The 15,815-nt window shown below is 40.0% G+C and overlaps 1 protein-coding gene across 1 annotated transcript; it reads left to right on the top strand.

The window, feature by feature from the left end:
- The first annotated feature begins 2,634 nt into the window (after nucleotides 1-2,634).
- Nucleotides 2,635-15,115, top strand: LOC121002358 (galactoside alpha-(1,2)-fucosyltransferase 2-like). Its single transcript, XM_040433826.1, has 2 exons — nucleotides 2,635-2,765; nucleotides 13,862-15,115. The coding sequence occupies exons 1-2, from the start codon at nucleotides 2,744-2,746 to the stop codon at nucleotides 14,932-14,934; spliced, it is 1,095 nt and encodes a 364-aa protein (XP_040289760.1). The 5' UTR covers nucleotides 2,635-2,743; the 3' UTR covers nucleotides 14,935-15,115.
- Nucleotides 15,116-15,815: the final 700 nt, after the last annotated feature.

Raw genomic sequence — 15,815 nt, forward strand, 5'->3', positions numbered from 1 at the left:
AAATGTATTTGGGTCTGACACATCCTTTGAACTTGAGGGGCAAAGCTAACCGTTCCTGACAAGCAATTTTTGCCTTCCTCTGGATAGTCTAGTATGCAGTACATGTTATTATGCCTGGTCTCTCCAATATCATCACCTTCCCATTCAGACACATCTTTTCGCACTGCCACACTATGAAAGAACTTTGAATAAAATAGTTTGAGCAGCAGTGAGAGCAATATCTTTGGCTTTCTGAAATGGTAGAAGATCGCCATCTAGTGGATAGAAGTGAAGTGCAGAACATTCAGATGTAACAAAAAGCTAAAAATAGGGCCACTGAGAACCGTATCAGGTAGTGTAGTGAAAAGGTGTTTTCCTTTAAGGTGGGCTCAGGTTAACTGAACATTGTAGGATTTACTGACTGCACTAGTCAGGCCAAAAGCAAAGCCAGTGAAGGGGGTCACATATTTTGTAAGGTTGGGTTAACATATGATATGTTTTCACAACGAAGCAGTTATTGGTATAGTGGCTTGTTAGCATGGTTTTATATGCCATATCTTTTATAGCCTAAAATGGTGTGGTTCTTAAAGGGGAAGTCAGTCCAAAATGTAATTTTATTGTTTCAGGAGAATATTACATTGGAGAAATTTGTGAGCTCACCAAAAATCTACAATCAAAAAATAAAATTGGATTGAAAAATAAAGAACCTAAAGGACTCACTAATGGAGGCATTAATCTTACTGGGGGGCAATAATGGGGGCACTATTAATACTGGGAGCCACAATATGACATAGCGACTTAGGGTACTTTCACACAGCGTTGTTAGAATCCGGCAGGCAGTTCCGGCAAGCCGTATACAAACGGATAGCTTTTTTTTTTGGATCCGTTAGACGGATCCGGTGATATACCGGATCCGTCTCATCTGGTATCATCCGGATCCAGCATTTAATTTTTTTCAAAGATCAAAAGTGAAAGTAGCTCCTCCTATATCTTGGCGCATGCGCAGACTGGAAAACCAGACCTGGCGATGCGGCAATTTCCGTAACACTTGGTACCGGATCTGGCATTAATTCATCTCTATGGCGGATCCAGCAAGCTGCGGTATTTTGTCCAGTCAAAGGGACAGAACTGAAGACATCCTGATGCATACTGAACGGATTGCTTTCCATTCAGAATACATTAGGACAAAACTGAGACTTTTTTTCCAATATTGAGACCCTTTACCGGATTTCAATACCAGAAAAGAATAACGCTGGTGTGAAAGTACCCTTCGCACAAAACTTCTCTTATACCTCCTCTCTGTAATGTCCTCTGATGTCATCTCCGTACAGCATAAAAACGGACAGCTCAATGTCTGATTTCTTTTCAGGACCCATTGAAAATGAATAGGTCCAGATCTGGTCCAGATCTGTCCTGCAAAAAACGGAACAGATCAGGAAAGAAACAACGGACGTGTGAATAAGGCCTTAATCCGAAGTTTTGAGCGAAGTGTCTTTCGGATCTAGGATCCAAAGCTCACTTCGCTCATCCCAACTAATTATAACTTCAGCCCTGCCAGTGATGTAACCCCATCATGTGAATGCATGGCCCCTTACATTATACAAAATGCCTCCCAAAACAGCATGATCTGGAAGTGCAGACACACCAATAGCATGGCTCTGACAGGAGCGGAAAGGGTGGGGTCTGGACAATATTGCAGAGGGAAATTCATATCAATAAAAGTTTTCACTGTAAGGCAAACATAGAACCTGCCTCCAGTGCACACTACGCTGTTCTGGCTGGAGAAGAGCGGAAGGATGTCATTCAGGAGCTGTGGCTTACAGCGCCAATACTTGATCTTTAACTTTTGATTGATAAGACCATTTGACTGGCTAGTTTGTTTGCCTGACAGATATTTCTCCCAGAATGACATTTTGTGACATAGAATTCTATCAAATGAATTTTGTCTATACAAAATGCATTTTGCGTCACAAAATGCACTGTGAACAATTGGGGCCCCATATTTTACTAGGGACGGATCGTGCCTGACAACAGGCAGTGGGCTGCAACTTAGGTGGAAGTGAGACCCCTAGTGGCCAAGACTTTACAGCTTTTTTCAGTGATTTAGAAATTTGCTAGTTACACCAATCTCTATTAAATGAAATGAAATTGTGTGAAAATACAGTGCCTCTTTGAAGATCTTCTGTTAATGTCTTGGTTCCAGGTACCAGAACACACTTCAGAGGTCTTGTAGCGTCCATACCTTGGCTGTTTTGGAGGCAGTAGAGGAACCTACACAATATTAGTAGTTTCAATGCTATTGCTGACATTAATAGGACATGTTAGTACATCTGAAGCATCTGGATACCACTATCAGTGAAGATAATACAACAGGCTTATAGTGGAGAGTGTTGAGGGATGAGCGAAAAACGGTTCAGCCACATAAGATGAAGGAGCACCATAGAGGCAACCGAGGTCTATGTAATGTGAACCTCAGCAGGGCAATGTTCTCTGTGGTTAAGCATACTGCTTATTCTTGTTTCTCAGACCCACATTGAAGGCAGTCCTTTTGTACTCCATTTCCTTGGTTTCAGAGAAAACAGGTGTTATTCACCACACCCATCTCATAGTCAGGTTACCTGTGTCGTACAGTGACACATGCAACTCAGTGAGTTCACACCCAGTACCTTACCTGGGAAGGTGACAGGTGACGATGGTGCATGTGTAACGCTCGGACTCTGAATGCAGCACCAGTATAGGAGACAAACGGACTAAAAGCGAAAAAATGAAGCAACCTGCTGCAACAGGTAAGATGATACATTTACCTGTGATTAACCCATGGACTACTTCATTCTGCTAGTGGATTTAGAGAAAAGCTAAATGGATGTATTTAGTTACATCTCTCTAGAGATGTCAGAACAACTATGATGTTTAAAATCACACATTGTACAGGATATTGACGTAGCAGAGCTAAGGCTACTTTCACACTAGCGTTAAAGTTTTCCGGTATTGAGTTCCGTCATACGGGCTCAATACCGGAAAAAAACGCATCAGTTTTGTCCTAATGTATTCTGAATGGAGAGCAATCCGTTCAGTATGCATCAGGATGTCTTCTGTTCCGTCCCTTGTACAGTATTTGGCTGGAGAAAATACCGCAGCATGCTGCGGTATTTTCTCCGGCCATAATTCCGAAACACTTGCCGGATTCATTGCATTGAAATGGAATAATTCCGGATCCGCTATCAAGTGTTCATGAAATTACCGCATTGACGGATCCAGTTTTCCGGTATTTCAATGCATTTGTCAGACGGATCCGCATCCGGAAACAAATGATACCCGTTTGCATACAGATTTCCGGATCCGGCAGGCAGTTCCAGCGACGGAACTGCCTGCTGGATTCTTATAACACTAGTGTGAAAGTATCCTAAGTGTGTTATTTGGTACAACTCATGGTAACACTCATGATGTGATACATGTGATTTTATATTGGGCTAGCAGGTGTCTATGATCAGCTCCATTCTGTCCATTTTTTATGTTTCTTATATACTAACTTTATGGTAATGATTCTGGATTTTTTTTTATATCAGAATCAAATACATGAATGAAAAAACAGCTAAAGAGGTGGTCTGGTGGAGGGAATCCATCTTCAAATACCCTACTAAGGGTACTTTCACACTAGTGTTATTCTTTTCCGGTATTGAAATCCGGTAAAGGGTCTCAATATCGGGAAAAAATGCATCAGTTTTGTCCTAACGCATTGTGAATGGAAAGCAATCCGTACAGGATGCATCAGGATGTCTTCAGTTCTGTCTCTTGTATGGTATTTGACCGGACAAAATACTGCAGGCGTGCCAGAAAAAAAAGCTGTCCGTTTGTATACTGCTTGCCGGATCCGTCTGCCGGATTCTAACAACGCTAGTGTGCAGTACCCTAACAAATTCCATGTGAATAGAAAGGGGTCTTCCATTCAGGAACCTTATCTGTTAGACATGCACAGAACCAGAAGACCCGGTTTGTCTTTGCATTACATGCACAGCCCATTAATTTAATTATGAACTGTAATGCTTCATTTTTCCTGTGGTGGCACTGCAGGGCAATGAAGCACTTGCTGGTGGGATTACAGCCTCAACATGATACCTTGTGATTATACACTACTTGTATCCAGGGAACACTATAGGAAAAAGCGCTGGTATATGTGCACTCCTGGCCATCAGAGAGGTCGGCTCTTTTTCCTATAATTGCAAGCACGACCACCCCGCTGCTGTATTGCAGGGTGGTTAAAACCCCTGGAAACAAGCAGTGTATGATCTGATGGAAAAACGAATCAAGCCAGCCAAGAAGGCAATATGGACAATTCAAGTCTATAGCTCAATATACTGATAACACCTCATTACCAGCATTTACTGTGAGCTGGAAAATTATGATAATTACCACCAAAATAATCTAGTCAAGAACCGTCAGCCTCTCCGAATGCTACACTGTCTGGGTGCATTACACACGGCTGTACAGTTTTACTGACCCATTCATATGCAGCCTTTGAAAGGGCAGCTTATTAATGTGAATTGGGTCAATATCCACAACCTATCCTACACACTAGCGGCTTCTCAGGCTAGCAGGGACACTTCCCCCATCCTCTTCTTTAGATTTTAGCATTTCCATAGGCAGTGACTGTGCCTTTTCCAACCTAGTAGAATTTGCATTGATTTAAGAAATATATCAGCAACTGTATGTGCATTTCAAGGGGAAACCAGTGCATGGCAAAGATTTCAGCTACTTCTACTTACAAAGCTGACTTTGTCATTTGGGCTGTTCCCTTTGGCCATTCTCTTTTTTCTTTTCATTTATCATGTAGAGAAAGTTAACAAGCCACTTACTAATGAATTGTGATTACTTAGAATCTTTATCATTCATTATGGTTTTCCGATTTGTCTGTAAAAAATGTTGGCTGTCCGTAACTTTTTGAATAAGTTGTCCAGAAAAAAGAAAAATTCTGGTTGACAACCCTGGCCTCTGGAAACCTCTGGTGTGTTGTGTGATGACCCTTTTGAACACAAGAGTATACTGGCTTTTGCTGCAGAATTTGTATCAAAAAGTAAAATTGTAATCCAACACCAAACACAGTATCTGTAACTTGTAATTCACACAGCAACAGAACCGTCAGTTTTTCCAGCCCCTAGCAGTAGTTCTTGTTTACTGGCTCTCCATATGGCCCAGGGCTGTAGATATAATTTTAGAGGTTTTGCTACTTTGGGGGAATCTGCCAAACAATCATGTTGTCACTGCTTTATAACAGGTTGTCCCATCATGGATCTCAAGGCATTTCACTGTTCTGAATGCCTCTCCCGCAGACTCTACCTCCCAGCTCCGCCACCACACTTCCTTCTCTCTGGTCTCTCTCGTTATTTTCCCCAGAAACAAGCATCATCTACAATAAGATAACATAACTAACAATGCTGCATGTGGCATATTCATTACTGCCATATCTCTTTGTGGCACACAAAATATCTATCTGGTTAATTCTCATCTTTCTACCCATCTGTCCATCAATCCATCCAAATTTATCTGCCTATCCATTTACTGTATATCCAATCTATCTAATATCTACAGTACAGACCAAAAGTTTGGACACATCTTCTCATTCAAAGAGTTTTCTTTATTTTCATGACTATGTAGGCATCAAAACTATGAATTTACACATGTGGAATTATATACATAACAAACAAGTGTGAAACAACTGAAAATATGTCATATTCTAGGTTCTTCAAAGTAGCCACCTTTTGCTTTGATTACTGCTTTGCACACTCTTGGCATTCTCTTGATGAGCTTCAAGAGGTAGTCCCCTGAAATGGTCTTCCAACAGTCTTGAAGGAGTTCCCAGAGATGCTTAGCACTTGTTGGCCCTTTTGCCTTCACTCTGCGGTCCAGCTCACCCCAAACCATCTCGATTGGGTTCAGGTCCGGTGACTGTGGAGACCAGGTCATCTGACGCAGCACCCCATCACTCTCCTTCATGGTCAAATAGCCCTTACTTGCAAAGTTTTCCCAATTTTTCGGCTGACTGACTGACCTTCATTTCTTAAAGTAATGATGGCCACTAGTTTTTCTTTACTTAGCTGCTTTTTTCTTGCCATAATACAAATTCTAACAGTCTATTCAGTAGGACTATCAGCTGTGTATCCACCTGACTTCTCCTCAACGCAACTGATGGTCCCAACCCCATTTATAAGGCAAGAAATCCCACTTATTAAACCTGACAGGGCACACCTGTGAAGTGAAAACCATTTCAGGGGACTACCTCTTGAAGCTCATCAAGAGAATGCCAAGAGTGTGCAAAGCAGTAATCAAAGCAAAAGGTGGCTACTTTGAAGAACCTAGAATATGACATATTTTCAGTTGTTTCACACTTGTTTGTTATGTATATAATTCCACATGTGGTAATTCATAGTTTTGATGCCTTCAGTGTGAATCTACAATTTTCATAGTCATGAAAATAAAGAAAACTCTTTGAATGAGAAGGTGTGTCCAAACTTTTGGTCTGTACTGTACGTATGATCCTTTCACCATAAGTGTAAAGGTCTCATAAGATAAGGACATGTTTTTCATTTCCTCGTTAGTATTTTACAAACTAATTAAACCATTGGGATATCACTGCCGCAGTTTTATGAGATAATTCAAATATTAAATCTGTAAGTTTCTTTAGAGGGTTATGAACCATAGTGGCTGTGCTCCTTCGCTTTTTGTAACTCCCATAGCAGTGAAACAGCAAAATACAGCGAGTGACGCTGTTTGCATAGCTCCCATTCACTGCTATAGGAGCTACAGAAACAGAGGAGCACAGCCACCTTGGATGTTTTCATAACTCAAGCCACCCCTGATCGGAACTTACAGAGATTTTTCCCGGCTTGGCCATGAAAGGCCACGATAGGAATTCCCTCTGAATGTTAATAAGATTCTTCTATGTACCATTAGTCTGAAATGAATGGTCTCTTAAAGGGGTTCTCCAGGGATGATTTAAAAGGGCTGCCAGCAACCTGTCCTAGAATGCAGAACTGGTTGCCTCCACTTGCAGAGCTGCCTGGAGAGGGGGAATCGGGCCTCACTAAACACACGCTCTCACACATATATACTACATATTGGTGAGACTTCCTGTTAGGCTGCTCAGCCATGATGGCATATATCGTAGGCAGGATTGCATCATTAGAATCTATTGTAAAGCAGTGTAGTGTGTACTTAGGCCCTGTTCCCTCATCCCCCTAGGCAGCTCTACAAGTGGTTGCAACCAGTCCTCCTCACTTTCTTGAATAGGTTGCTGGCAGCCATTTTAAATCATTCCTGGAGAACCCATTTAAGACACCATTGACTGGATCATTTCTGACTACTGTAACTTAAAAGGGTTTTCCGAGACTCTGGATATGTCATCAGTATCTGATCGGTGGGTTTCCAACAACTGGGACCCCCGCCAATCAGCTGTTTGAGAAGGCCCTGGAGCTTGCAGTATCGCTGCGGCCTTCTCTCAGCTCAGCAAGCACAGCTCTGTACATTGTATGGCGGCTGTGCTTGGTATCGCAGCTCAAACTCATTCACTTCTATGGGGCTGAGCTGTGCCTAGGTCATGTGACAGATGAACATGTCGTCATTCGGCCTAGGGAAAGCGGAGGATAGGTCATCGGTAAGAAAGTTTTGGAAAATACCTTTAAACATTCAAACGGTATTTCCAGCTTGGCCTTCTGCTTTAAGGGTGAATGAGAATGAAGACCATGTGGTCCTTAACATTTCTCTCATACTTAGTGAAAGACCACCCTTGAGTAGTAGGAGAGCCAATATATTTATACTAACTCATTAAACTGATCCACTGAATTTGGCAGATATTTAGCTAGCTGCTATGTAGTCCTCTAAACATTATATTAATATCAAAGATTCTTATTAACAGCATGAAAGAGGTTGTCCAGATTGGATAATCCCTTTTGTTAGAAGGATCCTCTGCAGAAAAGTTGATTACATTGTGTCCTGTGATAGGACCTCGTCAATCCGTGGGGGAACTCAGCAGAAAATATTCAACTCCCCTGACATGCTCCTGCAGGGAAATGTAAGCATTACACAGTGCCTACTGAAATGAATGGGCTTGTTTGAGATACACTCTTTGTAACCAGTCTCTGGCTAATAGATAAGAGTGCTAAATATGAGACCCCCTCTACTAACTGAAAGTTTTGAAATGTGGTAATGTTTTTTTATGTACTAGGCAGCCACTTTAATGTTATTTTAATGGTTAAATTTGGGTTGTTCCTCTACCTTAATCATTGCAAGATTTGTCTTATACAAGGGTCAGTTGTTGACCAATGTCACCCATAAACTATTTCACAATAAAATATGAGGATTTTTACTTAAAGGAAGGAACAGAAGTATTTGAACACCCTGCAATTTTGCAAGTTCTCCCACTTAAAAATAATGGAGGGGTCTGAAATTCACATTGTAGGTGCATTCTTCCCACTTTGAGACAGAATAAAAAAAAAAAATTCAGGAAATCACATTGTATAATTTAAAAAAAATGTATTTGTCTTGCACTGCTGAACATAAGTATTTGAACACCTGAGAAATTCAGTGTTAATATTTGGTACAGAAGCCTTTGTTTGCAATTACAGAGGTCAAATGTTTCCTGTAGTTCTTGACCAGGTTTGCACACACCGTAACAGGGATATTGGCCCAATCTTCCACACAGATCTCCTCTAGATCTGTCAGGTTTCGGGGCTGTCGCTGAGCAACACGGAGTTTCAGCTCCCTCCAAAGATGTTCTATTGGATTTAGGTCTGGAGACTGGCTAGGCCACTCCAGAACCTTGATATGCTTCTTACAAAGCCACTCCTTGGTTATCCTGGCTGTGTGCTTCGGGTCGTTGTCATGTTAGAAGACCCAGCTACGACTCATCTTCAATGTTCTGACTGAGGGAAGGAGGTTGTTGCTCAAAATCTCACAATAAATGGCCCCATTCTTCCTCTCCTTAATACAGTGCAGTCGTCCTGTCCCCTTCACAGAAAAGCACTCCCAAAGCATGATGTTACCACCCCCATGCTTCACAGTAGGGATGGTGTTCTTGGGATGCAACTCATCATTCTTTTTCCTCCAAACACGACGAGTGAAGTTTAGACCAAAAAGTTCTACTTTGGTCTCATCTGACCACATGACTTTCTCCCATGCCTCCTCTGGATCATCCAGCTGGTGATTGGCAAACTTCAGACGGTCCTGGGCATGTGATGACTTGAGCAGGGGAACCTTCCGTGCAATGCATGATTTGAAACTGTTCTACCGACAGTGACCTTTGAAACTGTGGTCCCAGCTCTCTTCATGTCATTGACCAGCTCCACCCTTGTAGTTCTGGGCTGATTCCTCACCTTTCTTATCATCAGTGATACCCCACGAGGTGAGATCTGTCGTCTTTAGCCTCTTCCATTTTCTAACAATTGCTCCAACAGTTGATCTATTTTCACCAAGCTGCTTGGCAATTGTCCCGTAGCCCTTTCCAGCCTTGTGGAGGTCCACAATTTTGTCTCTGGTGTCTTTTGACAGCTCTTTGGTCTCGCCTATGGTAGTAGTTGCGTCTGACTGACTGTGGGGTGGACAGGTGTCTTTAAAGAGCTCAGACAGGTGCTACTAAGTTAGATTAATGAGTGGAGTAGAGGTGGACTTTTTAACCACCTCACATCCGCCCATAGGATATAAACGTCCTATGGGTGGATGTTTAACTCTGAATGGACGTTCTGGAACGTCCATTCAGAGATCACAGCTGTAAACTAATCGTGCAGCTACAGAGCAGGTTGCTTGCTGTCAGTGACAGCAGGGCAACTCAGAGAGAAGGCAGGGACAGTTCCCAGGTGTCCCTGCCTTCCAGATCGTTGTATACACGACTATAAGTATCGTATATCACATGATCCACCCTGTCCGATAAACACCATAAAAAATAAAAACTGTGAAAAAAAATACCATTTTTGTCATCACAAAAAGTGCCACACCAAGTGATCAAAAAGGTACCAAATAAAATGGTACCAATAAAACAGTCACCTCATTCCGCAAAAAATTAGCCCCTAAATAAGAAAATCGCTCAAAAAAATAAAATAAAAACGATAGCTCTCAGATCAAAAATGCTGTTTCAAAAATGCTGTTATTGTGTAAAACTTAAGTTAATAAAAAAGTATACATATTAGGTATCGCCGTATCCGTAACAACCTGCTCTATAAAAATATCACATGACCTAACCTCTCAGGTGAACGCCGTAAAAAAAAAATAATAGAAACAGTGCCACAAAAAAGCCATTTTTGTCACCATACATCACAAAAAGTGTAATATCAAAAAGTCATATGCACCCAAAATAGTGCTAATCAAACCGTCATCTCATCCCGCAAAAAATGATATCCTACCTAAGACAATCGCCCAAAAAATAAAAAAAAACTATGACTATGGAGACACTAAAACATGATTTTTTTTTGTTTCAAAAATGATATTATTATGTAAAACTTAAATGAATAAAAGAAAGTATACATATTAGGTATTGCCACGTCCGTAACGACCGGCTCTATAAAAATATCACATGACCTAACCCCTCAGATGAACATAAAAATAAAAACTGTGCTAAAAAAAAAAACACTTTTCTGGTCACCTTACATCACTAAAAGTGCAAAATAGTGACTCTCAGACTATGGAGACACTAAAATGTATTTTTTTTGTTAAAAAAATGATATTATTGTGTAAAACTTAAATAAATAAAAAAAGTATACATATTAGGTATTGTCGCGTCCGTAAGAACCTGCTGTATAAAACTATCATATAATCTAACCTGTCAGATGAACATTATAAATAACATAAAATAAAAACTGTGCCAAAAATTTTTTGTTACCTTGCCTCACAAAAAGTGTAATATAGAGCAACCAAAAATCATATGTACCCTAAAATAGTACCAACAAAACTGCCACCTTATCCCGTAGTTTCCAAAATGGGGTCACTTTTTTGGAGTTTCTACTCTAGGGGTGCATCAGGGGGTCTTCAAATGTGACATGGTATCAAAAAACCTGTAAAATCTGCCTTCCAAAAACCACATGGCGTTCCTTTCCTTCTGCGCCCAGCAGTTAACGACCACTTATAGGATGTTTCTGTAAATTACAGAATCAGGGCAATAAATATTGAGTTTTGTTTGGCTGTTAACCCTTGCTTTGTTACTGGAAAAATGGCTTAAAATGGAAAATTTGCCAAAAAAGGGAAATTCTGAAATTTCATCTCCATTTTGCATTAATTCTTGTGGAACACCTAAAGGGTTAACAAAGTTTGTAAAATCAGTTTTGAATACCTTGAGGGGTGTAGTTTCTTAGATGGGGTCACTTTTATGGAATTTCTACTCTAGGGGTGCATCAGGGGGTCTTCAAATGGGGACATGGTTTCAAAAAACCAGTCCAGCAAAATCTGCCTTCCAAAAACCATATGGCGTTCCTTTCCTTCTGTGCCCTGCCATGTGGCCATGCAGCAGTTTACGACAACATATGGGGTGTTTCTGTAAACTACAAAATCAGGGCAATAAATATTGAGTTTTGTATGGCTGTTAACCCTTGCTTTGTTACTGGAAAAAATGGATTAAAATTGAAAATTTGCCAAAAAATAAAAATTCTGAAATTTCATCTCCATATTCCGTTAAAAGTTGTGGAACACCTAAAGGGTTACCAAAGTTTGTAAAATCTGTTTTGAATACCTTGAGGGATGTATTTTCCAAAATGGGTCACTTTTTTGGTATTTCTACTCTAGGGGTGCATTAGTGGGGGCTTCAAATGGGACATGGTGTAAAAAAGAACAGTCCAGCAAAATCTGCCTTCCAAAAACAATATGGCGTTCCTTTCCTTCTGCGCCCTGCCGTGTGGCCATACAGCAGTTTACAACCACATATGGGGTGTTTCTGTAAACTACAGAATCAGGGTAATAAATATTGAGTTGTGTTTGGCTGTTAACCCTTGCTTTGTTAGCGGAAAAAAATTATTAAAATTGAAAATCTGCCAAGAAAGTTAAATTCAGAAATGTAATCTCCATTTTCCATTAATTCTTGTGGAACACCTAAAGGGTTAAGAACATTTGTAAAATCAGTTTTGAATACCTTGAGGGGTGTACTTTCTAAAATGGGGTAATTTTTGGGTGGTTTCTATTATGTAAGTCTCACAAAGTGACTTCAGATCTGAACTGGTCCTTAAAAAGTGGGTTTCAAGATTTGCTTCTAAACTTCTAAGCCTTCTAACGTCCCCAAAAAATAAAATAACATTCACAAAATGATCCAAACATAAAGTAGACATATGGGGAATGTAAAGTAATAACTATTTTTGGAGGTATTACTATCTATTATAAAAATAAAGAAATAGAAATTTGCTAATTTTTCTAAATTTTTGGTAAATTTGGTATTTTTTTTATAATTAAAAATGAAATTTTCTAACTCAATTTTACCACTGTCATGAAGTACAATATGTGACGAGAAAACAATCTCAGAATGGCCTGGATAAGTAAAAGTGTTTTAGAGTTATTACCACATAAAGTGACACATGTCAGATTTGCAGAAAATGGCTTTGTCAGGAAGGGGGAAATGGCCCAGATGTGAAGTGGTTAAAGGCACAGTAACAGGTCTTTGAGAGCCAGAATTCTTGCTGTTTCTCAGGTGTTTAAATACGTATGTTCAGCAGTGCAAGACAAATAAATTCTTTAAAAATCATACAATGTGATTTCCAGATTTTTTTTTTATTCTGTCTCTCAGAGTGGGAATGCACCTACAATGTGAATTTCAGACCCCTTCATGAATTCTAAGTGGGAGAACTTCGCAGGGTGTTCAAATACTTCTGTTCCTCACTGTAGCTGTTTCCTTGTAACCATAACCCTTAGGCCTATTGCACACGACCGTATGGCTTTTTCAGTATTTTGCGGTCCGTTTTTCATGGATCCGTTGTTCCGTTTTTTTGTTTCCGTTGTGTTTCCGTTTCTGTTCCGTTTTTCTGTTCCGTTTTTCCGTATGGCATATACAGTAATTACATAGAAAAAATTGGGCTGGGCATAACATTTTCAATAGATGGTTCCGCAAAAACGGAATGGATACGGAAGACATACGGATGCATTTCCGTATGTGGTCCGTTTTTTTTGCGGACCCATTGACTTGAATGGAGTCACGGAACGTGATTTGCGTGCAATAATAGGACATGTTCTATGTTAAAACAGAACTGAAAAACGGAAATACGGAAGCGGAATGCATACGGAGTACATTCAGGTTTTTTTGAGGAACCATTGAAATGAATGGTTCCATATACGGACCGTATACGGAACACAAAAAACGGCCAGTAAACGGGGGGAAAAAACGGTCGTGTGCAGGAGGCCTTAGGCCTCTTGCACACGACCTTATGGCTTTTCATTTTTCAGTCCGCAAAAAACAGATCCGCAAAAAAAAGGATGACGTCCGCGTGCATTCCGTTTTTTGCGGAACGGAACAGCTGGCCCCTGATAGAACAGTACTATCCTTGTCCGTTATGTCCGTTATTCTATCTTTGAACGGAACGGAAATACGGAAACGGAAAGCATATGGAGTACCTTCCTTTTTTTTTGCGGATCCATTGAAATTAATGGTTCCGTATACGGACCGTATACGGAACGCAAAAAACGGCCAGTAAACGGGGAAAAAAAACGGTCGTGTGCAGGAGGCCTTAGGCCTCTTGCACACGACCGTATGGCTTTTTCAGTATTTTGCGGTCCGCAAAAAAACGATCCGCAAAAAAAAGGATGACGTCCGGAACGTAAACGGGAAAAAAACTTTTGTGTGCAAGAGGCCTTAGTTACATAGCATAACATAGTATTTACATTGTCTACACCAGTGTGCACTTACCTTTTTCTATTTCATTTGTAGCTGGCACCCCTCCAAAGATTAGCAGACGTTTTTTCTGGTGGATGGGCAAATCCTTTCTTATCCTTATTATCATGACGCTCTCCTATATGTACCATGCCAAGCTGGATGTTAATACATTCATGACTGTATTAAGAGAAAGGACACTGAACAACACATCAGAAGAAAAAGTGCTAGAAAAGAAATTGCAACCAATAGTAAACAAACCCAAACCACTGACTGGTATGTGGACTGTCAATGCCATTGGACGTTTGGGCAACTTAATGGGTGAGTATGCAACGTTATATGCCCTTGCCAAGTTGAATGGCCATCAAGCTTATATCTTGCCACAGATGCAGAGCCAGCTGTCAAAGATCTTTAAAATTACATTACCTGTGCTTCACCCAGATGTCATTAACCGCATCAAATGGAGACATTATGGACTTCATGACTGGATGTCTGAGGAGTACAGACATATTGAAGGCGAATACATCAGTCTTAGTGGTTACCCTTGTTCATTTACTTTCTACCAACATATAAAGGATGAGATTCTTCGAGAGTTTACTTTCCATGATTATGTCAAAGAAGAGTCTAACACTTATCTTGAGAAGGTTCGAGGAGATAGGAAGAACGTCACCTTTGTCGGAATTCACGTTCGGAGAGGTGACTATGTTCATGTGATGCCAAACACATGGAAAGGGGTGATTGCTGACAAAGGTTATTTGCAAAAGGCCATGGACTACTTTAGAGAGAAGTATGAGAACCCTCTTTTTGTGGTGACCAGTAATGGAATGGATTGGTGTAAAGAGAATATAAACAATTCACTGGATGATGTCCACTTTGCTGGGGATGGCCAGGAGGGCTCACCTGGGCGAGATTTTGCCTTGCTTTCACATTGTAACCACACCATCATGACCATAGGGACATTTGGTATTTGGGTTGGTTACTTGGTGGGAGGAGAAACCATCTACCTAACAAACTACACTTTACCTGACTCTCCCTTCCTTAAACTTTTTAAGTATGAAGCTGCTTTTCTTCCAGAATGGATTGGGATTCCTGCGGATCTCTCACCACTTCTTAATAAAAAGAACCCTTAATGAGTGTTTACGTGGTTCTCCGGGTAAGGCCACAAGGACAATTATAGGAAGAAACTCTCACTGTGTCTTCAAAGTCATTTTTGTATCAATTCACTATACCATATGGGTGAGCTGTTACAATTTTTATTCCATGTCTAATCATTTAAAGATCATCTTGTTTTTATTATTTCAACTATTTGGTTGCTCAAAACAAAAAGTAATTTAGAGTAAAAATTAAAAAAAAAAAAATTTTTATATATAAATATCATAACATTATTTATTATTTCAAAGAATTACATGCATATTGTACATTCTATATAAAAATGACAGCTAAAAGCCTCTTTATGTTCTTATGCTAAGAATATTCCACCATATGTATTTTTTAATACTGAATACAAATAATGTCAGATATGAACAAAATTACAGTAGAGATCCAATTCCTTAAATTCAAATACACAGTATTTTTTTTATTTTACATATATATAAAAAAAATATGTAAACTGCCATACCAATGACACAAGAATTTATTAACTGGAGAAAGACATCAGGGGAGAACTAGTAACCTAAAGGAGCCTAAAGGAGTCTTAATTTGTGTAAAATAATAATAATAATAATGATAATATTAATCTGGCATACATGCTTTGTAACACATTTATTATGTGTTTTAGACACTTGTTGTGCTTTGCTCGACAAGAGGGCATGGATCAGTAGGAAAGGGGCTTGACTTCAGATCGGCCAATGTGCAACATGAGCCAATTTGGCACATCTTCACACTGCCAGGCTTAAATTTACACTGGCTGAATACAACTCAAAGCAGATTTAGTAATTCTAAGAGATATTGCACCTATTTCAGGAAAAAAACATCATCATTGTCACATCCATTGCTCCAATTGCTGTGCTAG

Source organism: Bufo bufo, chromosome 1 (assembly GCF_905171765.1).
Source record: "Bufo bufo chromosome 1, aBufBuf1.1, whole genome shotgun sequence".
NCBI lineage: Eukaryota > Metazoa > Chordata > Amphibia > Anura > Bufonidae > Bufo > Bufo bufo.

Bases quoted from the DNA above. Each gene is read 5' to 3' on its own strand.
- LOC121002358 (XM_040433826.1), top strand. From the start codon at position 2,744: ATGAAGCAACCTGCTGCAACAG. The intron at 2,766-13,861 runs GTAAGATGATAC...TTTCATTTGTAG, and splicing joins GAAGCAACCTGCTGCAACAG to CTGGCACCCCTCCAAAGATT.